The sequence below is a fragment of the Aplidium turbinatum genome, chromosome 2, assembly GCF_918807975.1.
Source record: "Aplidium turbinatum chromosome 2, kaAplTurb1.1, whole genome shotgun sequence".
Taxonomy (NCBI): Eukaryota; Metazoa; Chordata; class Ascidiacea; order Aplousobranchia; family Polyclinidae; genus Aplidium; species Aplidium turbinatum.
In genome coordinates, this window is record NC_137473.1 from 26186320 (window position 1) to 26213114 (window position 26795).

General features: G+C 39.4%; 1 protein-coding gene across 1 annotated transcript in view; it reads right to left on the reverse strand.

The window, feature by feature from the left end:
• The window catches only part of LOC145788465 (low-density lipoprotein receptor-related protein 5-like), a 111875-nt gene that overhangs the window by 25842 nt on the left and 59238 nt on the right, over window positions 1-26795 (reverse strand). The window contains exon 10 of the mRNA XM_082600230.1: window positions 19831-19978. Within this exon, the coding sequence (XP_082456356.1) occupies window positions 19831-19978 (148 nt within the window). The remainder of the gene's footprint in view (window positions 1-19830; window positions 19979-26795) is intronic.

A 26795-nucleotide genomic window follows, 5' to 3' on the forward strand; every position in this document is an offset into this window, starting at 1 on the left:
CTTTAAACTAAGAGAGCATCCATTGAAGCTGAGACAACATATTAGCAACTTAACCTTGAGAGTTTGAACCTTTAATAGAGGTATTCAAGGTCAGAAGTGTTTTGTGTATGAATTATTCCATCTTCGGAAACGAAGGGCGAACATCATCATTCCACCAACTACATGTCGATAGAATGGAACCAGTTTCAGTTTGAAACTGTGAATCTCAACAGATGAAGAGAGGAGAGCGAAAGTTAGATTTGGTCTGTTGCTAGAATAACACTTTGAAAACTGTTTTGAAGTAATTTAAAGGCGCTAAATCCAAAGATAAAATTATTTTTTCTCGACCACACCAGTTTCTTTGCACCTTTACATTTCTTTTTTCAAAAGCTATGTCATGCAGATTACGCAATTTCAATCTGTGATTGTATCATTTTTTTGTAGCCTAACTGATTAGAAAATTACTTAATTGTGCTAGAAAAATATATTGACAAGTGACATAATTCCATTTTAGGTCTTAACCGGTTGCGTATTTGTAATCTGTAGGTCGCAGCAGTGGATGAGGTGTGACTGGTAAACACTTGAACATACGACAATTTTCCCTATGAATCCATTATTGTGATCCTTCTAGCACTCAGCCAGAGAGTGGCTTTTGCTTTGAAGTTTGTTTGGTAATTACAGAATAAAAAAGAGTAATGGCAGGGGTGAAAATCGAACTCACGCCATAGAAATAACTACTTTCCTAACCCATAAACTGTTAAGCCACGCTGCCAACGCGAAACGTACACTTAGTTCACTCTCTATTCAAATTCTTTCAATTTCAATTTAATTTGTTTCCAAATTCCCTTTAATTGTAAGAGATAGAAACAATTGTGACAATATGTTATCGCCAAAGCTTTCATAACGATCTTATTTAGTCAGTTACAAAATTTTATTTCCCTACAAAGCACCTCTTGGTTATCCACATCTCGATTCTGCTACAAAACCTGTAGCTTATTGCAGTGAAATTTCTAAACCAGTGTTTACCAAGCTCCCTGATGTTAGAGATTATGATTTTGGTCAATCAAAAACATCACAAGAGGAACACATGCCAACTTCTATTGATGATTTCATTCATCCCAATGTGGTATTGAGGCCTTCGCTATTTAACGAAGCAGATTTGAATTATTTAACTCACGACATGAGCCTCGCAAATTATCCCATTTCATTATCTCAATATGTCCCTGTGTTGTGCCATTTTGCTACTGAATAGGTGGATTTTTACTTGTTTCAGCTTCCTTGATAAAGTCAGTCGTTCTGACTGATAAAACGTCGGAAAATAAAGCTGGTTACCATTTTTAACATCTTGTGGTAGCCTAGTTAGACACCAAACACTAGTAAAACACTTTTTTTTTTGAAAATTAACAATTTGCTTCTCAAAGGGGGTTCAGATCTTCCCTTTTATCATATTTCCTTTGATTACTAGAAGCACAGTAACGCCATGTAGTTGGTTTTTCTAAACTTTTCTCAAATTTGCAATACAGATCTCATGATATAAAATTTAATACTAAAATTTGTGTAGTTTTCTTGTAAATTTAAGAGTTTGGTGAATTTTTGCTGCTTCTAGCTAACTTCCAGCAAAGCGTGAAATGGATTACATTGCGCTTACATTTACAAGCCAAAGCTCATAATTGATTTGTGCATCAATATGCTCAAGCAGAGAGGGCGCATCGTTTAGTCTTTCGTTGTTTGGTTTGACTCAAGAACACAAAGCGCATTATTTCTTGTGCTCCAATATAAAATCCAGTAAACACACGAATCTTAATTCTAAGCAATAATAGCAAATGTTTTTTTGCGTTATCAGATCTACGAAGAACAGTAATCCACGATAAAAATAGTATGTAGGCTGCAAACTATCCAAAACAGTTGTTTCAACAAACAAATATCTATTGACGAATAAAAACGTTGCAATAAGAAATTTTACCTTTGGGTAATGATATAAAAAACCTAGTTTTTGAGAATCATTCTATGGAAATTCTTGTTTTGACAAAACTTTCAGTTGAGAATAGGTTTTTGAAAGAAACTTCAGAAATGGCGATTTTGCAAAGACAAACAATGAGATCATGAGAAAGGTTCCACTTGCACGGAGCAGCTGACTTAATGACTACAAAGACTACATGTCCCTTCCCTGTTTTATCTACCCTACTTGTTGTTATGTTCTGCATTTTTTTTGGCCGTGAAATGTATGGTATTGCAATGGGCGCAAAATAAAAATGATAATGCCAGGCGTCACGTAAGACAAACAGCAAATCATCTTTCTTTATTATTGATTCAATATCTGAAGACGATGGGCCAATGTACAATAGGCCGGCTATTGTAAAGACCCACCATTTATAAACTATCCGATTGATCAAAAGTAAGACAGAATAATGGATCAAAGAATGAACAAACAATGTTGACAAAACTAAATTTAAGTGATGAACAATTCCGACATCTTCATTTATCTTTAAAAATGTTGCTTAAACTCATCAACAGAAAATATTGCAAACAATGACAGACATCCCGAAAGCAGAATTTACTCGACTTTAGCATGAATTTATTTATACACATACAACAATGTTTTCTCAAAGGCTGTAAGATACAAAGACAATCTGATTCTGTACAGTTTGTGCAACAGTTCAGGGGAGGACACTACTTAAAATGATGCAGTATAAAAAATATTTTCAATAAAGACTGAGTCGAAAAAGCGATGCGAATTGTGGTGTTTAGTGACATCAAGTCAAAGACAGAAAAGATATCACGAAAAAAATAAAAAAAAACTTGTGTGGAATTTGCGGGAACCATAACGCGATGCGCATGCCATAAACGCGTAATTTGTATGCTGCTCCAATCTGGCCGGCAGCCACAAAGATAGACAGCAAAGGTAATTTGTAACTTGATAACAGCATAATGGACAATATAAATATCTAGACAGACAGTTTTTTTTTTACAAACGTTTTACTTCTAACAGGAAAGTTTTCGCAACAATTTTTTGTGAAGCGTTTATGAACCACGGTTTTGTAAAATTATTCATCATTATCATTTTTTTACTTTTCAGATGCCGCATAACGTCATCAGAAAAAATTGTAAAAAATATTTCATTATTTTAATGTAGTCGGCTAATACCGGTCTTCCTCATCCGTTCAGTCGTTTACGACTCTCGGTCACTCTATATGTCATCTTTCTCCACATCTATCAATCCCACGCAGCCTCCTTCAATTCATGCACTCCTATTCCACTGTCATTTACGATTGTGTCAAGCAATCTTATTTTTGGGCGCCCCCTTCCTATTCCTCCGCTGACCAAACCAAGCATGATGTCTTTTTCCATTGATTTGCTTCTCATTATGTGGCCAAAATATGAAAGTTTCTGCCAGACGATTCTAGCTTCTAGGGATATGCCAGGTTTAAGTTGTTCGAGAAATTTCTCATTTGTTACTTTGGCTGTCCAAGGAAAACGCAGTAGCCTTCTCCAACACTACAATTCAAATGCGTCAATCTTTCTTCTGTCTGCTTTGTTCATTGTCCATGTTTCGCATCCGTAAGTTGCAATTACGAATATAGTAGTTTTGATCAGCTTCTTTTTTGTTTCTAATTTTACATCCTTGCTCTTCCAAATGCTATTCATTCCAACAAATGCATTTCTTCCTAGTGCTATTCTTCTCCTTATCGCTGGTGAGTTATTACTTATTAGAGTCCCAGCTTATTTTTGAACCTAGAAATATGAATTCCTTTACTGTTTCAATTTCTTGATTATCGATCTTGATATTTATGTTATCTGCTTTACCAGTTGTTATAATTTTTGTTTTTTTGATGTTGAGTTTCAATCCAGCCCTTTCACTTTCCTTTTTCACTTTGATGATTAAGTCTTCAAGATCTTGTGCGTTCTTTGCCAAAAGGGTAGTGTCATCTGCATATCTCAAGTTGTTTATAATTCCGCCAATGGCGATTCTAACAACATTAGAACATAGAGCAAAGGGCGTAGGCGTAGGTATATCCAAATGGATACGAAACCGAAAGATAAACCCGAAGAAGACGATTTTAGCAACTTTTTTGATGTACCATTCTTGGTAAAAGATTCGGTAAGATTTTCAAAAAATCTAGCTAAAATTGTCAAAAAGAAATTTGATCGTGACATTTACCCTGTGTATAGAACGTTCAAAGTAGGCAGATATTTCCAGCTGAAGTCGCCTACGCCCTTTGCTCTATGTTCTAATGTCGTTTATAAATTCAGTTGTTTGCGTGATGCAAGCCTGACATACACCGGTATGTCAACAAGACATTTATCGACTAGAGCTGGGGAACACCTGAATTTGAATTCTGTACAGAAAAGCGCAATTAAAGATCACATTTTCTCATGTACAGAATGCCAAAATAACGTTTCTATCAAGCAATTTGAGATCATGTCCAGAGGCAGGTCTGAGTATCAAACTAAGATCTTGGAAGCCTTGTACTTAAAACGTCACAATCCACTTTTGAACAGACAATTGTTTGCTTGCGGCTCGTCTTTCTTGCTCTCTGTATTTTAAAATTAGTTTTTTCGCACCTAGCCTTTCTAATATATCATGTGATCTGTTTAACATCTTTTGATGCAGTTACCTTTGATTCTCGTGGAGCCTATCGTTGAGTTTGAGTTAGTCAGAAGTAGCCTACTGTGCGGTTTTTGTCTTTTTTTGTTTATAGATTTAGTTAACCATTGTATTTTTTTCAGATGTAGTTAAGTTATATGTATATTATTCCTGAAGAGGACACCTTGTGATGTCGAAAACGTTCGATATGTGGCGCCCGAGAGCTAATTTTCTCTGACGCAACGCGCGTCACCGTGACGTCATGTAGTATTCCAGAATCTTCCTTTCCAATCAACAAATACCGCGTACTTTCGGAATGCAGTCTTGTAATCAATCTTTGCATTGTGCCTGAATCGCATTACCACTGCATTTCATCGACTAGTGATTCCACCGTTGTATTACGTTAGATGATCGCATGTAGAATTGGCAGTGCCTGTGGATGCGCCTCTCCAATTTAAACTAGAGTTCCTTTTAAGAAACTGCAACTATGATCCTTCACTATACTATACTATTCGAGACGATTCGAAGATTATTCAACTCAGACTCGCTATTATTCCTTTTTGCAATCAAGTTGGTTGTTTGATTTCTGCGGCTTCTAGAACGTAAAATGGTGAAATGTAATATGCAGAATTCTGTTCTCTGGAAGATGTAGTCGTAGACGCCGTTTCCTTTACCCAAAGTTGAAGTTCTTTTTGTTATGAGCTTGTAATCAAGTACGCCAGCATGCTAGTATTTTCGTAGTGGGATTGTTAATAGTTTGGTGTTCTCGTTTTGTTATGTTTGGATTTCTGTTCTTCTGAAACAAGCAGCCAAGTTAATAAACAATGCAGTCTTAAAGAATTCTATCTCGTGGTCAAATTCTGTTCGTCAAGCCAGTCGATAGATAAGACAGTGAAGACTATCGTGTCCTGGTCATTCCTCGCCAGTTCTGATTTCGGTTCCGCCCAGGAGTGTCGCAGTCAGCACGGACGGCTGTATATGAGCGCGCGAGCTAAACTACCGCGTCCTCTACAGATATTTAATTTGTTGCGTAGTTTTATGTTTATGTAAATGTAATAAACTTGAAGATGTTAAACTTGATCACGTTGCTCGGCTTCGTATGCCTATGGTAGAACTAAATGACTTGGTACGAGACTTGGACTTATCCAAGCAAGCTGCTGAGCTTTTATCATCAAGGCTTAGTGAAAAACACGTATTGGACCGTTCCACAAAGGTTTCGTTTTTCAGGAAACGAGATGAAATGTTTATGTCTTTTTTTTCAGAAGAAAAGCAGTTAATTTACTGTAATGATATTCCAGGTCTTCTCGTCCAACTAGGAGTTTCTTCATATAATTCAAGTGAATGACGCTTATTTATAGACAGTTTCAGACGAAGCCTGAAGTGTGTTCTTTTGCGCAATGGTAATGCACATGGAGGAGTTCCAGTTGGTCATTCAACTGTCTTAAAAGAATCATATGATGATATTAAGCTAGTCATTGACTTGCTGAAATATCATCAGCACAATTGGATATTATGTGTTGACCTGAAGATGGTTGGTTTCTTACTTGGTCAGCAAAAAGGATACGCAAAGTTTCCATGTTGTCTTTGCATGTGGGACAGCAGAGCTAATGACAAGCATTGGACCCAAAAGGATTGGCCCATACGTGAAACACTTGAAACATGTTAAACGATCCGATTGTAAGTAGAGACAAAATTGTTCTCCCCTCTCTTCACATCAAATTAGGGTTGATGAAACAGTTTGTGAAAGCTGCCCTGATAGCGACTGCTTCCAATATATTGTTCACACATTTCCCTCCATTTCATACGAAAAGATTAGCTGGTGTCTTCAATGGACCACAAATTCGAAGCCTTGTGCGAGACCAACAGTTCACCAATAACATGAAAACCAAAGAGAGAGCAGCATGGTTGTCCTTTGTGGATGTCACTAAAAACGTTCTTGGAAACAAAAAGGCTCACAATCACGAGGTTCTTGTGAGCAAAATGCTCTTTGCTTTCCACGACTTAGGATGCAAAATGAGCATTAAAGTTCATTTCTTATTCAGTCATCTGGACAAATTTTCAGAAAACCTTGGAGCTGTCAGTGACGAACAAGGAGAGCGGTTCCACCAGGATCTTACGAAAGTAGAAGAACGTTACCAAGGCCGATGGAATAGACATATGATGGTAGATTACTGCTGGAGCATTAAACGAGACTGCCCCCAAAAAGCTTACAAACGCAAGAGCCTCAAACGCCAATTTTTGCCCAGCATTTAGTGTAGATTTTGCTTTCTATTTTCAGCTAGTGAACATTTCTCACAACATCAAACTTTTAAAGGAGCTTATTTATGCTTGTAATTGCAATAGGTCTGCATGCAGTGCTATGGTTACTATTGTAGTTGTGAAAATGATTCGTTTGTTGTGTACCGTACTGTAAATAGCCTATATAGTTTTTGAAATTTTGTTTACGATGCTTTTCGAATGATTTTGTGATGTTTTTTCAAATATTTCGGTGCATTTCTATCAGTAAGTATAGATCTAAGCTACAGACAAAACAGTTAAGCAGTTATTTCAGTCGTAAAAGATGTTTTTTTCCTATTCATTAAAATATAATTTTTTAGAAAAATATTCAGTTTTTACTTAAAAAATGGAAAAAAATCAAAATTTGCAAAAAATCTAGAGCTTCTAGACCAGTGATTCTCAACGTGCTCCAGTGGTCCAACTAGTGGTCCACCAGGAATTTCTGTTGGTCCACAGAGAGTTCTATAAATCCTTTATAAAACATTCTTCAAAATTGTATCATTTACTACAGTAAATTATGCAAGGACTCCATACAGGTGTAAGAAGTTATGTAGCATGTATGATTGTATGTCAGCGTGATATGATAATCATGATTGTTTACTTTGTGATTTTTGATCGATTTTTCTGGAAGTGCTAGATTAGCATAAGCTCAGCAGTTTTTGAACTTATTTTACCAGTTGATCAGTAGGCTATTGAAATGTTTAAGTTTAAGGCATAAGTGAAGTGCTGGCAGGACTAATCAATAAATCATATGTTGCTGTAATTGTTGTGGTGTTGTCGGTGCACGAAGATTGCGCTTCTTCGTGGTACAAAGTTTCTATAAGGAGAGTAGAGCCAGGGCCAGATTTACCAAGAGGCAGAGTAGGCAGTTGCCAAGGGCGGCAAGTTATTGGGGGCGGCAAAATATACGAATATTTTATATTGATAATACTGTACGTGAATATAATAATTCACAACAGATATATTCAGATACATAGCAATTAATGAATATGTTATCACACCACACAGGGATGGACGACAAATCACACCACATTAGGATGGACGACAAATGGCTCCTCGTGCCCCATCCTGTGAGTAACATCTGCTTTCAACCAGATGAGAAACGAAATTTGTCAAAAAAGAGCCTCCCCCCGGACGGCACAGCTGCAAGGGGCAATTGATAAGCTCAGACACCCCACCATTCTGCAGCTCAACATAGAAGGCTACACAACAAGCAAGACCAAAGTTGTGGAGCAGCTTGCCAATACCAACAGGGCACTCGTCATCCTCCTCCAGGAGACCCACTGCACTTCTGCAGATAGGCTAGCTATTCCCAACTACACGCTAGCCGGGTCTACCTTAAGCAGGAAGCACGGCATTGCCACGTTTGTGCATGAGAGCCTGAAGTGGACCTTTGTCGACCAATCTCCAACTGATGCCGAGATTGGGTGGGTGTGCATTTGTATCTCAGACTACAACATCGTCAACATCTACAAGCCCCCACCCTCGCGAATGTTGCCACCATCCCTTCCAATGTTCCCCTCCCCCAGTCTCTACGCTGGCGACTTCAACTGCCAGTACATCGACTGGGACTACAACAACACAAGCAGCGACGGAGAATGCTAGCTGACTGGGCCTCTACAAACCATCTTGCCTTCCTATTCAACCCAAAGGAACCAGCCAGTTTCCACTCCGGCCGCTGGGGAACAGGGACAAACCCTGACTTGGCCTTCGCGAGTGTCGACAGCTCTCTTCCAGACAGACGTGTGCTTGAGAAGTTCCCGCGGTCCCAACACCGGCCGTCTCTCATCATCGTCCCAAAACTTGTGGCTCCTGTCCCAAGTTCACCGGTGAAGCGATGGAACTTCAAAAAAGCCGATTGGAATCAATACAGCCTTTTGATCAATGAGTCTACTGCAAAGTTACCACCACCTGAAACATGCAACGCAGACTAGGCATACCAGGACTTCTGCAATGCTATAGTAATTGCTGCAAAGGCCACAATACCACGTGGCCATCGAACCATCCATACACCATGCTGGGACTCTGAGTATGAAGCTCTCTATCGCTCCTACCTAAACGCCACCCCGGGTACTGCTTCTAACACCGCCGCCACCAGACTACTTTATCGGCTGGACGCAAAGAAGCTTGAGCGATGGAATGAAGCCGTCCAAACCATTGACTTCTCACACTCAAGCCGCAAAGCATGGAGCATCATCAACAACCTCACTGGGCGCTCAGCAAACTCCCCTCGCCAGTGCCCCGTTTCTGCAAATGCCATCGCTTCCCAGCTAGTGCAGAACGAGGTCTACAAGACAAAGGACCGCGAGACATCCCGTCCTGTCGCCAAGGAAGTGTCTGCCCTGTGGCGAGTGGTAACACCACAAGAAGAAACAATCTCTGGAGATTTCACTCCAGAGGAATTTGCCACCGCCCTCCGCCTAGTGAAACCACACAAGTCTCCAGGGCCGGATAAGATCTGCCCTGAGCTTGTGCTCCATGCTGGCCCTGCCCTCAAGTCCTAGTTACGTAGATTCCTCTCTTCCTGCCTGCACCACCTCACAACTCCAAAAATCTGGAGAAGAGCTTTAGTAGTTGCGATCCCTAAGCCTCACAAGCCACCAGAGGACCCAAGGAGTTATCGTCCGATATCCCTCCTCTGCGTTCCTTTCAAAATCCTCGAAAGGCTGATCTATGCCCGCGTCAACCCAATCATCGACCCGCTCCTTCCAAAAGAGCAAGCTGGGTTTCGGCGCGGAAAATCCACTGTAGATCAGGTCACTCTGTTGACCCAAGACATCGAGGACTGCTTTGAGGCAAAAAAGAAGGCCGGCGCTGTCTCTAGATCTCACAGCTGCCTACGATACTGTATGGCATCGCGGCCTTACTTACAAGCTGCTTCGCCTGCTTCCTGACCGACATATGGTCCATATGATTATGGAACTTGTCAGGAATCGAAGCTTCACCCTCACCACCGGCAATCCATGGCGAAGCAGACTGAGACGCCTGAAAAACGGCGTCCCACAGGGATCGGTCCTGGCTCCACTTCTTTTCAACATCTACACCCACGACCTGCCAACCACGGTCTCCGCAAAATACGCTTATGCGGACGATCTCGCAATTCTCCACTCCACAAAGACTTGGGGAAAATCTAGAAGACACCTTGAGCCAGGACATGAAAACCATCTCAGCTTATCTCCAGAACTGGCGACTGAAACTCAGCGAAACCAAAACTGTGGCAGCAGCTTTCCACCTACACAATCGGGAAGCTGATCGTGAGCTACATGTCCACAACAACGGAAAACCTCTGTCCTTCTGCCCCGAGCCAAGGTATCTTGGGGTGACACTGGACAGATCGCTCACATACCGCCACCATTTGGTGTCACTGCGCAAGAAACTGACATCCCGCGCTGCATTACTGAAGCGCCTGGCAGCTCTAGCTGGGGGGCGAGGGCTGACACTTTGCGTATAGCAGCCTTAGCCCTTGTCTACTTTTCTGCAGAGTACTGTGCACCTGTCTGGTGCAGCAGTGCTCACTGCCACAACATCGACACTGCCATAAACAGCGCCCTGCGCACAGTGACCGGATGCCTGCGTCCCACACCATTGGACAATCTCCCCATTCTCGCTGGCATCCAACCTGCTGAGCTTCGTCGCGAAGAAGCCACTCTGTCCCTCGGTCGACGGGCACTGGAGCCTAACCATCTTCTCCACCACAAGATCTTTGCCTTCCCAAATGGGCACCCCCGCCGACTGAAGTCAAGACACCCATTCGTGCCAGCCGCTCGGCTTCTGATCAACGAAGCTGATGAACAAGACATCTCTGCGGCTGCTTGGGCGGACCATAAATGGAATTCTGAATGGAGGCCAAGCACCACCAGACTCCATTCATTCATCCCCGACGCCGACATACGCCCCATCGGCCTGACACTAAAGAGACAGGCATGGGTGCGCCTCAACCGTCTCCGTACGGGCGTCGGGATTTCCGCTCAACCATGCACCAATGGGGAATGGCCTCTTCCTCCTCCTGTGAATGTGGTGCCGAGGAACAGACCGCAGACCACATCATCAATGACTGTACCATCTTCAAGCCACCTAACGGAGTGGAAGGTCTGCGCGTCATGGATGATGAAGCTAAAGACTGGCTGCTCTCTAGCAGCCTTCCAGTGTAGTCCAGGAACATCGTGAATCTGGGGTGGTAAAAGGATAGACCCTCGGCCCCAGAAGCTCAGACGACGACGACGACGACACCACACACATTTATAAACAGTGCGGCAAGTCATGTATGGCAAGTTACCGCCCCTAGAGTACTTCACGCTTGATTGGTTTTCAACAATATGTGCTGCTTAGCGCTTCTTTTAATTAGGCTATCTGTTTCGCTAAGTATGGAGGACTAGGATTTGCCTGTGCAATTTTTATGAATCACACCAGATATCTTGCTAAAAGCATTAGATGGTGAAAATGTGATGAAGAGTCTTTCGATCACGAGATGGTCACGACGAAATGATGCTTGCAATGCCTTGTTGCATAGTTATGCGGAAATTTTAGAGGCTCTGGAGACTTTTAAAAATGATCCCATGCAGAAGGCAGCAGCCAGATGTGAATCTCGTGGATTAATTACCAGTTTGCACAAACTGGAGACAGATTTTTTAACAGTGTTTTGGGCCTAAATACTGCAACACTTCTCACGATCTTCAGTGGCACTGCAAGCTGCCGACGCTGACATTGGTCTTACAGTATCCCAGTATGATACAATGGGGGGTTTAATAGCCGATATTCGATCAGAGGCAGATAAATGTTTCAACAAATTTGAAGATGCGGCAAAGAACCTGCTTCCAGGAGTAGATTATGAAGAGGGACGGCAGAGAAAAAAGAAACTTTTATCCGGTGAAACTAGAGACAATGATATCACTGTCACTGTGGACAAGCGAACCAATCTGAAAAGAAATGTTGTTTTGCCTATTCTAGACAACATTGCAGCAGAACTGAAAAAACGATCAACAACATACCAAGTCATTTACACCAAATTTGCATTTATTGAACAATTGACGACACTATCTGTTGAAGACATCGATCAAAAGGCTACTGACTGACTTGGAAGAGTTTTACTCTGATGACCTTGAGAATCTTGAAAGTGAGTGCATACATCTCCGTTCATTTTTGCGATCACTTTCCTCGGATGAACTTACTGCTGGAAATATTACTTTTGCTGTGCTGGGGAATTTTATTGTAAAAAGGCGACTGCAGGAAGTAGGCTATACTCAAATGTTCTAGTTGCTACTAGAATGGTTCTTTGCACAATGGTCACCAGTTGCAGTGCAGAGCGATTATTCTCTATTTTGAAGCTGATCAAGATTGCACGGCGGTCTACGTTGAAGCATGATGACATGAATGATCTCACATTTTTGAGCATTAACTCATCTTTACTTATTTTTAGACTGAAGAAATTATTGATTTATTTACAAGAGAAAAAGCCCGCCGGAAGCGATTTTAAACAATTAGTTCATTATACAATGACATTCATTGATGTATTCAAATAAACAGTGCAAATAACTTTTTTGTAAGAAATTGAAAATATAAATCGTAGCAGACCATCGAAAATTTTTTTGGAGGGCGGCACTTTTCTTATCTGCCTAGGGCAGCACTTAGGCTAAATCCGGCCCTGAGTAGAGCTATTCGCTGTTTCACTGAATATTAATTAAATTATTTTATAAATGTCACATGTTATACGTTTTCAAACGCTAAATTAGGTAGGCTACTGTATTCTGTAGTGCTTTCAAATTAACAAAATGTCAGAAGCTCATGTTGCTAAGAAGGTAAAACTGACAACTGAGACATTAAAATTTTATTGAAACAATATGCGCAATTGTACATGAAGTTTTGTTAGAATAAAATTTGAAATTAAAATTATGTGTATTCAAGTAGATAAGCTTAAGTGTGCAAATTAAGAGGGTTTGCTTAATTAGTTTATTTAGTATTATATTATCAAGGACTAAAGGACCAAGATTGAACACGCCTTTGAGTTTTCTGACCTATGTGCAATACAGTTTCGACTAGTGGTGTTCATGAGGCGTCAACATAGCAAAGTGGTCCATCGGATATTATTTTTTTAAATATAGTCCATGGGCAAAAAAGGTTGAGAATCACTGTTCTAGACCAAAAATAACGTCATATTCGAATTCAGCACCCCAAAATTACCCAAGACCAACTGAATTTGAAAATGCAACAAATTTTTGGTTGACCAGTGTTATCTGACTTAATTTATCTCACACTTCCTTTGCTAACGCATGTTTCTCACTTTGCTGATATTGTTTCGACGATGGTGGACTGAAATTCAATTGGTTCACAGAATCTTCTATAAAAGTGACGTTCGAACTTAGCTTTGTAGATGCTAATGCTGTATTTTAGTGGATGTAATACATGAGTCATGTTTATAAACACCCGTAAGCCAAATGACTTAGGATATAGCCTGCATGATATTTTTGATGTAACTTGACAAAAATCCACAATTCCAAAAGCAACTAATTTGAAAACAGGAATTTTAGGTAGGCAATTTCAACACTTTAATTTCAGTTGAGAAGGAGCGATCTTCCTGGCGTCAGCACTACCGGACTACTCACTATATAAGACAGTGAGCATTGTGTTTTGCTAACCATACAGGTGCAGCTCCACACTAGTCATTAAGACATTTCCAAAAAAAACATGTGTTTCTCCCAGTTGAGTGTAGCAAGAATTGAAAGCCATAGATACGTGTTTCGCCACGAGGCTGGACTCATCAGTATCGCACCACTAATTCATGCCACATAGTTCCCAACCGCTGCATTTGTCAGTCAATTGAATTCAAATGCCTTTTTTCTACTTAAAATACTTATATTACAAACCAAATTGTAGACCTAAAATACACAAACGAAGATCTAAAAAACTTTTCAAATGAGATATTTTTGCTTGTGAGAAGTTTGATCCCATGAAACTACATACTACAAGCTAGCTTATGAGTTTCGAAAAGCATTAATTTAAGACAAAAATATAAAACAAAAAATACAGTTTTTTTCTAATTTGTATATAAGTATTACTTTGGTGGTAAATATTTTAGAAGGAATGAGCACAATAAGATTTGCTTGCAAGTCGTAAATCGTTATCAATGCAATGAGTGAGCACATGCACTTCGTGCGGTTGATCAAGCACCTTTGCATGGAATCGGATTATCACGGTAATTAATCGGCGGCAAGAAAAAGCAAAATTGTCGCTTTTGGGTACAATTTCAAAATGTTGACTTTTCAAACTTACACTATAGAATATAGATAAATGATTTTTTTTACTTAGCAGTGCAACTTCTGTTGAAATAGCACTAGCGAAGCACATGTAGCAGCTGATTAGTGATTAAATTTGATTCCAAAACAAACCCCTCTTGAGCAGCTTGAAAAAAGTTTGAAAAGCTTAACCTTGTTTTAGTGGCTTGTTATGCAATTTTAGGCAAAATAATATCTAAAACACGTTTTACATACTTTTTCATTCTCGACCAAATAAGGATTTCAATCATTTATTTGTTGAAGGTTTGTATAGTGTTCTGTATTTTGAGGACATCTTTCTAGAGGACCTCACCTTCTTCCGTTGCGTATAATGCACATTTTTTCTCACACATCATATACACCGAAATAAGTCAATTTAATTGTTAGTAAGCTCAGGATACTTGGGCTATTACATCATTTTTGTAGCTTTTAAAGAACACATAAAAACCTTCTCGGCCATAAATCCACGTCTACAACTCTTCGTGCCCAACACTGCTGTCTTGGTTGATAACTTGGTTGGTTTGGTTTGGTTTTTGAATCTTTATCCTCGAACTGACAAAGCTTTGATAGGTTATTCCTGGTACTTGTTCGCATACTTGTAGAGGCTCTTGACGCTTCATTTCATTAGAAAAGCTTGTTATTTTAAAAGTCGTGTGGAACGATAGCTGTGTTTCACTTTGAATTATCTGAGATATTTTCTTTTTAATGTCAAAACACAAATAATTTTACGTTTTGTTTCGTTTTACGCGGGTGCATCTCGGAACAATCGTATAGTTTTGTACTGGTATACTGTATTGGCGAAAACAGCAACATGACACAGACTGGGTGCTTATAAAAGTGTTTTTTTAACTTGACCTTCTGAGGCAATCTCCAAGCGTTTATTATCAGGTTAATCTGATGCTAACAGATTATTTTCAATACACACTAGTCTGTTAATCCAACTATTTTAACTTATTCTTTCGTGTGAGACAGGATTGCTCTGACTTCAGAGCAGGTGATGGAAAGTCAGGTTAGTGTAGCTTCGTCCACTTCTGCTATGCCATGCATTCTATTTGGTGCTTTATAAATGAGCCATTCAAAAAGGACATGAACATCAGTTTGTTTCTCCGCACCACACTTGCAGGCGGATGAGGGAGCCAAACGCCACTTGTACATACTGGAGTGAAAGCGGCCTTCTGTTCGAACTCTATTGAGCTTAACTTAAGGCGGCGGGACAGGTCCGTAAGCCTACCAGAAGAGCGCGCCACCGGGTGAAATATAAAACCATGGAGTTTGGTATTGGTGGCATATCATGCTGCCAGTTCTTTCATGTAATGTGCTGCACTGGTGGTATGATAACTCAATGGTTGTAACAATTCAATGGCACAAGCTGGTACAATGAGGTATCTTGATTTGCAACGCCGAAAGATTGTGTTGGGACATTGAGTTTTGCATAATAATAGCAAGTGGTCAGAATCTGCTCGGCGAGCCAGGTGTATAATGGAGCCCTTTCGGCAGCAGGGCCGTTGACAGGATTTCTCAGGCCCGGTACCAATTTATTTTCGGGCCTCCTTCATCGACAATGTTATGAATATAAAGGTTGTGTACATACTGTACAAACTTCTATTGATGTCATTTAAGCATGGTAATTTAACAAATCTTGAGCAATCTTAAAATTTCTTGAACCGCAAAACTTGCCATCTCTATCTAGCGGTTGCTTTTTTGAACTTTTATTTGTCACATGGCGCTAAAGTATTACTTCCCGATTCCATTGATATTTCACTGGTCATTCTAGGTACAGCAAAGGTAATGTAGACAGTCAGAAAGTTTTCAATTTGATTTGGGAAAGGTGTTTGGGCCTCGGTCAAACATTTGCTGATTGCTGCAATCTGAAAAGCGGTTTTGGTCTAATTTTTAGCGCAGAAATAGTGCGAGCAATCTTCTTAGCTGTGCCATTTTAGTTTTTCAGTTTGAACAAATATTAGCCTGTTTATTTTGAAATTCGAGTTTCGGGTAATATTCGCGGTTAGGGAAATCACTGTATTAGACTAAATTCTTATTTTACTGTTTGGTGGCTGAAGTGGATATTTTACTACCAGAAAGCTGAAGTGGGCCCGGTACTTTACTATCTGACTGCTGAAATGGCTGTTTTAACTTCTGATGGCAATTCCTTTAGATCTGATTATATTAAGATCTTGATAATGTTTGAAGTCGCGGGGAAATTTTTTAAATCCGGGCCCCTTAAAGGCCTACTAAAGGAAATTTCAAACGGGAATTAAGCATTAAACTGAGCACTCAAGAATACATTTTAAAAAAAATTACCGAAAAAAAAATGGTTTTCAATGGCGCTGGCAAGGCCCAAAGTCCAATGTTTCATTTATTTTTTATTTTTTTCAAAATGACTAAAAAAGGGAAACACTGCTCGAGAAAACGTCACAAAAGACGAGAGCTCCAGTTCCAGCAATATCAAAACTTCAAAAGTTCGGACGCGTTGCGTTTGAAGAAGTTTTGCAGTATAGTTTTACACGTTTTTTAAGTTTCTAGGATATCTCGTTGAGCAATAGTAGCAATGTTACGAGAAAGGTGAAATAGCCTACCTTACGGTAATATAAATGTAGTAGCATTGCTAAAAATTAAATGTCCATAAAATCAATATTGCATCATAGTTTGACTATTGTAGAAACTATATTGCATCATAGCAAATACTATGCCTGACTTTGTGTTGTGCTTGGCTGTGACACGACAGCATTGCATAAAGTTAGTATGTTTGGGTTTCCCAAAGACAGTACGCAAAAAAGGAAATGGAATAAATTTGTCAACACCACAACTTATCATTGGAGTGGACCAAAACCACACCGCAGAATTTGTAGTCTGCATTTTCAAGAAGCAGACTTCAAAATTTTTCTTCAATTCCAAATGAGACTTGCCAAAAGACTTGACTTAAAACTCGGTGCATGTCCATCAATCTTTCCTTCTCCACCAGAAACTAGTGCAACAGCTGAAAGATCACATTTGACTTCTTCCTGGCGACCAGCTTATAGAAGACGCCAAGTTAATGAAGTAATGTTGATTTTATGGTTTATTGTATTTATTTAGAATTACAGTATTAGGTTTTGATAACCTGTACGGTACCCCAGGGCCTAATTTACAACAAGGCCATTAACCTAGTGCAGCGATTCCCAACCTGTGGGTCGCGACCCCAACTGGGGTCGCCTGACAATTTGCCTGGGGTCACCTGAGGCCTTCTGAAAAGTTTAGAATTTCATTAGTTTAGAAACTTTGCCACAAGAATTCCAAGATACAATGAAAAGCGTTGTAAGTGTCGTGAATTTTGTAAAAGCTATAGTGCTTTAAACAGCCGCCTATTTTCAAAAGTTTGCAGTGAATTGGATACATCCAGTAATGTTCTGTTATTTCACACTAGTGTGAGATGGTTGTCCAGCGGCAAAGTTTGGAAACGTGTTTTTGATCTTCGTGATGAATTAAAAACATTTTTTAATCAAAAATCTAAACCACAGTTTGAAGCACTTTTCGGCGACAAAAACCAACTTCACAAAATTGCTTAAATTGCTTGGTGTCAAATTCGTATGTTTACTTTGTCTTTCTGTACATGTTTGCGCCAGCAGCAAAAAAATAAAATTGAATGAATTGAATTCACTTTAGGCCTATAACATCATTAAAAATAGAGTGAAATAGTTCACCAGGCATTTGATAATTAAAGTGACTTGCGTTCTTCTGGTGACTATAGGCTACTAGGTTACCAGAAGAACGCAACCTAGTATGGTAGCCTATAGTCACCAGAAGAACGCAAGTTACTTTAATTGTAACATCATTATTGTATGCGTGGTTTATATAGCTTTGTCAATTTTTAGGTGCTGTAGGTTACTATAAATTTTTTGTGTCATATTGGAGAATTTCTGACTCTTGGTTTCCAATACGAAGAGGAAGATAGTACGGTGGTTGAAGAAGTAAGTGATGATGAAGAAGAAAGTATGCTAGAACCTGAACCTTATCGTTTTTGAGCCTGTACACAGAGGCAGAGATCAATCAGCTTTACCTTGCTGATGTGACTGACGTTTCTCAGCATGAGGATCGAGTGGGAAACACTGATTGGTAAGCAAATTTAGATATTTAACATCATATACTGCATTTGTTTAGCTTTACTTAACATAAAACAATTAAATCACCGACCGTAGCGGGATAAGTGCTCAGCTTTGCATTGCATTTCCCTATGGGTTTGTAAGGCCTTGAACCTACAACACGTTGAAAACAACTTCACAAATGCAACTGAAATTATAAGAAAATGAAATCTTAACGCTCTTAAGTTTACCTTGCCTAATAAGTTACTAATTATATTGCAAAGTTGCATTTTCCCGTCCCGGTAGCCTATGCGATGAATTATTACTAGGGCAATTATTTTTTGGCCTAAAAATTGAAACTTTTGACATTGATAGGTTATTCCTGGTAGTTTCGCATACTTGTACATGTAGAGGGTCTGCTACTATTCGGTGAGTCCAATTCTTATCCGTTACACCATCCCTCTGCGCCAAAGTAGGCTACAAGATGTAAAATGAAAAATTCACTGACAGCGCAACCTCTACGACACCACGACAATGCAGTTTGTAAACAATTTTGACTTTGTGAACAATTTTGACAATTTTTGATCCAACGCTACAATTTTGATGAATTTTTGACTTTTTTTGACAAGTAAAAAAGTAATCACCCTAATTATTACCAATTTTATATCAACAGGTGTTCATGTTGTCCCTGTGTGGCAATGGTTGAACAACATCAAGCTTTGTGCTACTGTGAGATAGATACAGCACAGATGAAAGACATGCTAGATGGACAATTGAACATGCATCATTACATTTACTCTGCTTGTTTGTTAATATATGGCGCTGTTGAAACAAAATAAATTGACTTGACTTGCTATTGCCTTATTTGTTTCCAAGTTATCAATTCCGTTCAGTAAAAATAAAGTAAAAAAGAATTTTTTTAGGTTAAATTAAAATGGCCTTAGTAATATGTAAGTCTGCACCGAGTGAAAAATGCACTAAACTATGAAAAGCAATTCAATGTCCTGTTAAATCTACATAAAATCGCTCATTTTGTTGGTCCAAGAAATGTAGCCTATGTAATCAGACGAGCGTGAATTTACACAGTAGCCTATGTAGAGTTGGTTGGTTGCGTAAAATCATGTGTATGCCATTTCTTTGAATGCAGTATTTGAACTAGACAAAACATTATTTCATTTTCCAAGTATAAAAACTACCGATTGTAATCATAGAAACTCTGGTTAATAAGAGAATACATACAGTTAAATCGCCCGCAGTAAGAAATATTGCTCGATGAGCTTGTCTTTTATGACGTAGGCTGTACAGTTGCACGCTTCGCTGCTCACGCAAATTCCCGTTTTGACAGCTCTGACAAAAGCACGCCCGGAATGCTGATCAGACCACAATGGGGCAAATGTTATTGAAAATTGTTTTATGGTAGCATGTTAAACACAAAGAACATGGAAAATCGCCAAGTTAGGTTTTTCCTTTAGTATCCCTTTAAATATTTCGGGCCCGGGTCCAAAAGTACCACCTAGACCCCCATGTCAACGCCCCTGTTCGGCAGGTTGGATGCCTGAAAGAACTGGTAAGTAGGCCTATTTTGTTGCGGTTAAGCGCAGGCATCCAATTACAGTACATAGTGCACAGTAATAAGGCATCTTGAACAACTAGAATAATTTACCTTCATCAGCCCAGTAAAGATTCTTGGAATAGTGATCAAGAGCAATTCCAGTTGGCTGCTTTACATTATCCTTTGATAATACTATGTAGTTGCTTCCATCTAAATTGGCACGGCTTATTGAACCAGTGCCAACGTCGGTCCAATAAACCTGAAAAAAAAAACAGGTAAGAAAGTTTCAAAACATTTGTAGGAAATAGAACGAATTAATTATTCAAGATCATCTTAACGTGTCAAAGTTTTTTTTGTCGTAATCAGGAGGGGATATGTGTCGGCTGATATAAGCTAATCGTAGCATACAGTGTATAATATATAGGCCTACAATGTTTTGTTATTGAAGATCAAACGAAACTTAGCAGTTAGCAAATGTTTTCAAATTTTTTAAACTTATCACAAATCTTAGTTGCATACAGCAAAAAAATAGGCTATATAGTACTATAGCTTTAGTAGTTGCAAAGTTCGTAGCTTTCAAGCTTTGTTATCCTCTAGGCCAATGGTTCCCAACTCGTTTTTAAGGCGACCCATTTTTAAAAAAAATTCAGTTTGGTAAAATCTTGCGACCCAAGCAAATTGTCGTAATATTTTAAAAGCCATACAAGATTGTGTTGCAAACAAACAGCACTACAAAAGCAGCAACAGTAAGTTTTTGAAATCGAGGCGTTATTTTGCTTAGGCATAGCCGCATGTCGGCTTTAACTTCCAGCCGGTTTCGCTGTTCAGTTTTCAATACACACATGGCGCTAAATCCAATCTTTCAAAGCCAAGTTGTTGCAAATGGAATTTGTTTTTGAATCTCTAATTGTGAAACTGTGGGATACACTTTGTACATGGAAGCCCAAAAGCGTATGTTTGCAGAATCTTTGGGGTATTTGTCTTTGAAGGACGCAAAAGAGATACGGTTTGCTACTTCTGTCGTTATGTCCATAAACTGTTCAGCAACATGGATGAAAAGTTGAGGCAGATCTTTTTCAACAAATGGATCAATTATCCAATCATTTTGGTTATTGAGTGTTAGAGATTCTCCATAGTAGTGCACAAAATTTTTGGCAAACTGTTCCAGGTGTCTAATTATCGTTTGCTTAATATCAACTTCATTTCCACAGATATATTACGTTAGCTGAGGAAATATATCGTACTCATCTCTGGTGACATTACTTTTCCAGAATATGAGTTTTTGTGTTAAGCAGAAACTTTTGCGGCGCGATCAATCACAGTAAAACCGTTGCCTTGCATATATAAATTTAGAGAATTCAGAGAGTCAAATATATCGGCAAGGTAAGCAACTGTTGCCTTGAAATCTTGCAAAAACTTCTCGGCTAATCTCACACAGTTCTGTTGCCTCAGGAAGATAGCAATCTCCTCTCTGTGGAGAAAGCAATAAGTCCATACAGCATTTGGGGCTTTGTCTTTGATGCGTTTTACCACACCAGACTATGCGTGGTCTGACGTGGAAAACGTTGTCATAGTTTGTCCGACATAGCGTTCGTGACATATAGTGCACGTTACAATATATATCCCGTAACTTTGTCAAGTTAATTTATGTTTGAGTCTGAAATTTTTGTTGGGTTTACATTTAGCCTAATAATAATAATAACAACAATAAAAGCGAAAATTGTTAAAACTTCTTGCAGTACGATCATGCTACAAAGCTTTCCGATGTCTCGACATGAAACGCTTCATGACTGGTGTTTAACTGTTTATATTTTCCAGTTTTGTGATCGATCTCTTCACGTTTTAAATTTTTTCTATTGTTATTTTTTTCGCCCAATACACAATATGCCTGAAAAACAAGCGACCCAAAAAAATTATCAGGCGACCCAACTTTGGGTCGCGACCCATGAGTTGGGAACCACTGCTCTAGGCTACTGCTTCTCAATCTTAGCAACGGTTTGCACTTTTTTTTTTTTGCAAAAGTTATATCCGCACGAATCAATCATAGTTATTTGCAGCTATTTGAAGAAGGACAATGGAAGAGCTTTTTCAACAAAATCGTAAACTAATCCGATTTTTAAATCGATAGATCGATAGCCTAAGTTGTAATGGATTGCTTTGAGTTCAACTCTGATTTACTTCATTCTCTATGTCTATTAGGATGTTTCATTTTTTCACGATTTTTGAAATCAAAAATGCTTGGGGTCTAATCAGATCGGATTTTGGCCACAAACAGCCGATCCAAAATATTTTTTCGATTGGACGATTTTTAGAGGGTGCGCGGCCCTCCCAAAGTTTGAAAATTTGAGCGTGGGAAAATTTGCAGGAAATATGCGATATCTCGGTAACGGAAAGTGATAGGAAGACGTGTAAGGTGTCAACTTGTGCAGAATGGCCAACTTCCTATCTGCGTTTAATACATTTTGCTACCCTATCTGAAACGAAAAAAAAGTTAATTGCAAAAAACTGTTTTTTTTTCATATTTTTGATGTTTTGTTCTGCAGAAGCAAAACCCTTGGAACCAGTAACTACAGTGATTACAAGTTATAGAGAGCAACAAACATGTGCTATGGCATAGGGTACAAGTGTGCATCGAATTTTACACAACAATGGACTTCCTTTCACGATTGGCTTAGAACAGGGGTCACCAAACTATGGCCCGCGGGCCAGAACCGGCCCACGAACTGATTTCATCCGGCCCGCCACGTGCTGTGGAAATAACAGCTGCACTACAACTGTTTTTTATCGTTTTTTTTTTATCATTGTTTTTATCATTAGGCCACCACAAGTGGGGACAGCCTAGGTCAAATTTGGAAAGATGTAAATGTTTTTTCAAGAGCACGATGCCCTGTAGCCTACTGTATCACAGCAGAGGATAACTTTTCCAGCAACCTTTCGATTTTCATCACAACTTTGCTATTCCACCGCTGACTTTGTTATTTATTGTGCTCAATTCAAGTCAATGGAGATTCAAAATAGTTGTATATCTTTTTGCAATTTGCATCCGGCCCGCAGCTGTTAATCTCGCAGCAATCCGGCCCTCAGAGAAAAAGTTTGGTGACCCCAGGCTTAGAATACCGTCATCTCTTATTGCACAGTGTCTCTCACATGTAAACGTTTCAGCATAAGCTACCAACACAGAGTAATTAAACAAAACAGTTGACATTGACGTGGCTGTGCAAATCAAGAGTCATACACCATGTGAACGGTGAACACCAGCGTTTTTGATCTGAAAACCATTCAATTTTGCTTCTGAGGTGGAGAGCAGCTATGGGTGTGATTTGGACATCAATGTTGTTCCTGGCGATGAGATTTTCTAAGTTACATTTTGTAATCCACTTAATTTTGTTGAGTAGTGCGCCTTCTTGCATTGCACCTGGACCCTTGCTTTTTCCTTCAACCTCAGCAATTACGTGAGACAAGTAAATTTCATTTACATGGAAAATGTATTTAATGTCCAATATTCTCGATGATGTAATCAGTCACTCGTTTATTAACACCACTTTTTTTGCCCGTGTTCAATCTCGCTGTATCACTCATGATCGAGTATACTTTGGAAAGATTTTCACCACATGCACCAATAATCGCATTAAAGACAGCTTCACTATTAATAGAAATTTCCTTGAAAAAAGACTTTACTCCGATAACTCTTGCCATAGTTTTGTTCTTTGCTTGATCATACGTTTGAGCCAAAAACACATAACGATCCATACCATTCACATTTCGACCATCATAATGAAGCTGCAGAAAATCGGAAGCAGAGATGTCATCATCACATTCTTCTAAACACAGCTTTCTTGTTTTCCCCCTACATCTATACACGGTAGTCGGTGAGGCAGCAATATCGTCACCAGCACATGCCAGCAACTGGTCAGATTGTTGGCGAATAGAAGTGTTTCGCCGGTCAGCTAACATACAACTTAAAGAACTTACGGCAATTTTTCGTTTTTTTTTGTACATCTTGCCACCTGTTACTGCTTTCTTGGCGAAATCAGGATCAAGAATTAAGCTTCGTGTCTCATCTTCCGAAGACTCACTGCTGGAAACGGTTATATCAGGTGTATATAATCATATATGCAGGTCTTCGCCTTAGCCTCTCCTGTGCTACCAGGCTGGAAGTTTCTGAGCTGGTTGAATAAGAGCAAGATGGTTCATCTTCACTTGGTAACTTTTGCTGGTAAGAACTCTGATGACTCAATCTATTTTTTACCCTAGTAAAAGATCTGTCGCGAGATGCAGTAATAAACATCTTTCTGGCAGACCTTTGATCTTGCAAAAACTCAACCTCCTCTTCTGGGATACGGTGCATCCATTGACAGCTACAAGAAAGTCTGCCGTTGTAAAACTTCACCTGTGATGGAATGGCACATTTGCACTTGCAGATATCAAACAGCTCATGGAGTACACCTTCTGTCGCTCCCGTCTGTGGCTGTTTTCTTTTCTTGATTGCCTTAAATTTGTTTATGAGCAGTTTTAACCTGGTCTCAACTCGAATGATGCTTATCACCGGAAGGCTGGCCCTAACCCAAACATGAACTATATCATTTATCAACTGTCCCTTGACATCAGCAAAACATGGAGGCTTCTTAAAGAACTTGGGGTTCGTTTCACTGCATTGCTTGCATAAAAAATTGTAGTGGTGAAGACTGAAGAACGCTTATGTTTGTGGGTAATACATTCCCTGGCAGCTTTTCAAATTTCTGCAATGTCTCACTGGCGTCAAGTCTTGTTTCTGGCATAATAGCAATTGAACTAACTACTTCTGGGTACAAATAGCCAATACTTAAATCTTAACACCTGCAATGACAATCCGTGGTAAATTAAAACCGCAGATGGCGAATGACATCGACTCAATCTGCAACGAGAGCTTCTCAAAACAACCCTATACATTACAAATCTTCTTACTACAAACTCGAACAAGAATGTAGTTCTGAAAACTTAAAAAGCACAGTATAATATTCTACAAGTCGTCCACCTGCATTGTTAAGTCATTCATAGTACATTTAACAAAACCTGTTGTTCGTAAAAAATGTCATTTGTCATCACTGCAATTACTGGAAGGGTTTTGCTTCTGTAGAACTGTGAAGAAAACATCAAAAATATGAAAAAACAGTTTTTCGCAATTAACTTTTTTTTCGTTGCAGATAGGGTAGCAAAATGTATTAAGCGCAGATAGGAAGTTGGCCATTCCGAACAAGTTGACACCTTGCCCGTCTTCCTATCTCCTTCCGTTACCGAGATATCGCATATTTCCTGCAAATTTTCCCACGCTTCAAATTTTCAAACTTTGGGGGGGCCGCGCACCCTCTAAAAGTCGTCCGATCGAAAAAATATTTTGGATCGGCTGTTTGTGGCCAAAATCCGATCTGATTAGACCCCAAGCATTTTCAATTTCAAAAATCGTGAAAAAATGAAACACTTCTTTAAGTAAGTAGACCTACGGCACTTTAAGAAACGTGAAATAAATTTTGTTTCATTAACAACAACAGCAAAAATTAAAATACTGGTACATTAAAAGAATGAGCATTTTTATTCAAACATTAATGACTCGTTGGATGCTGAAAATTGCAGGCTAGTTAGACACAACCTTTGCTCCAGTGGTCCCCGTATCAAGTGTCTAATCAAGTAGAGAAATCTTTCTTCTCGTTTTGATGTCAACTAGTGCAGTGGTCTCCAACCTTTTTTCTCTCAAGGGCCAGTTTTGAAGTGAAAATAGCCTTTTGGACCGGCAATAGGAAAATCAAAGTTTGAAATCTAGGTTACTTGTCGGACTAATTTTATTATGTCGGTTTAGCACCGAAATGACGGGAAAAAATTTATACCGTTAACGGCGGAAAGTGTTGAAATCGGCACCTACACTATTAACGAAACAACATCACTATAAGTCACGCGTAAAACGTTTGTTTAAGCAGGCATGTGTAGTTTGTTGCATTTCAAATTAGGTCAGAACAAAAAAGCAGTGATGTACGCGCATGCAAAAAAATATTGACGCCGTCAGCGTAAATGCAAACGTTCGAAAAACCATACGCCATATGCGTCAACGCAACTTGTAAAAAAAGTTGGCGGCGTCAGCGTCAGCGCATACACTAGCGTAAACTAATTTGCTTGCTAGGTGCCAAACATTCACACGGTATAAACCACTCAAAACAAACAAGTTTTATTTTGAATTTCCACGAAGGCACACAAGCATCTGACAGTGTTCATCTGACATTTTGCCGTGTTTTGGTTCCAATATGTCTTTGCCCATTGAAAACATTCTTTCAACTGCAGCGCTGGAAGATATTGGCGTGTTGTAGCGAAAAAAAATACATCAAAAGTATGCGTTGACGTTATGCGCTAAAAAACCGCGAAAACTTTACGGCGTAGCCTCAAGCGCAAACTATCCAAAAAAATGTGGCCGCAAGCGTTAGCGTGAACAAAAAGTCTACGCCGCAAGGATGCGGCGTAGAATTTGCGGCGTATACGTACATCTCTTCAAAAAAGTATAAGTTCTTAAAACTAAAATTATCGTTTTGTTTGTTGATTGCTGTCGTCTCTGTTTAACGAAAGACACAGTCAGGGATTTATTGGGTTTGATGCGGGCTAATGCAACGTTCACCTGGCGAGACAAATAGCAACTGAACTGACAGAACGAAAGGTAACAGAGATTGCGCAACACGGACAACTTGAAGGTCACGTGATAATACGCACCAGTTCGTGTGTTGCAGATGCAAAGGGGTAAGATAGCGGCTGGAGAGTTATTATTGCTGCGCAGCGCATTCCTTGCATTCAGTAAGTTTCCCATCTACCACATTTTCCACAGGTTGGCTTTCAACAATGCTGGCAAATTGTTGCAGGGTTAAGCTGCTCAGCACATTTTCGTTTCTTTCTATAAAATCTGTGGAGTTATTCTTCTGTTACATCTAATTCTTGCATTTTTGTCTGCGAAGGCACTACTTAGTAGTCTACTCGGCTCATCAATCAGATGCAAGATAAACTCAGTCTGTCTAATTTTGTTGCCTAATGTAAACAATTGCAAACGTAGCCTACTTGGATCA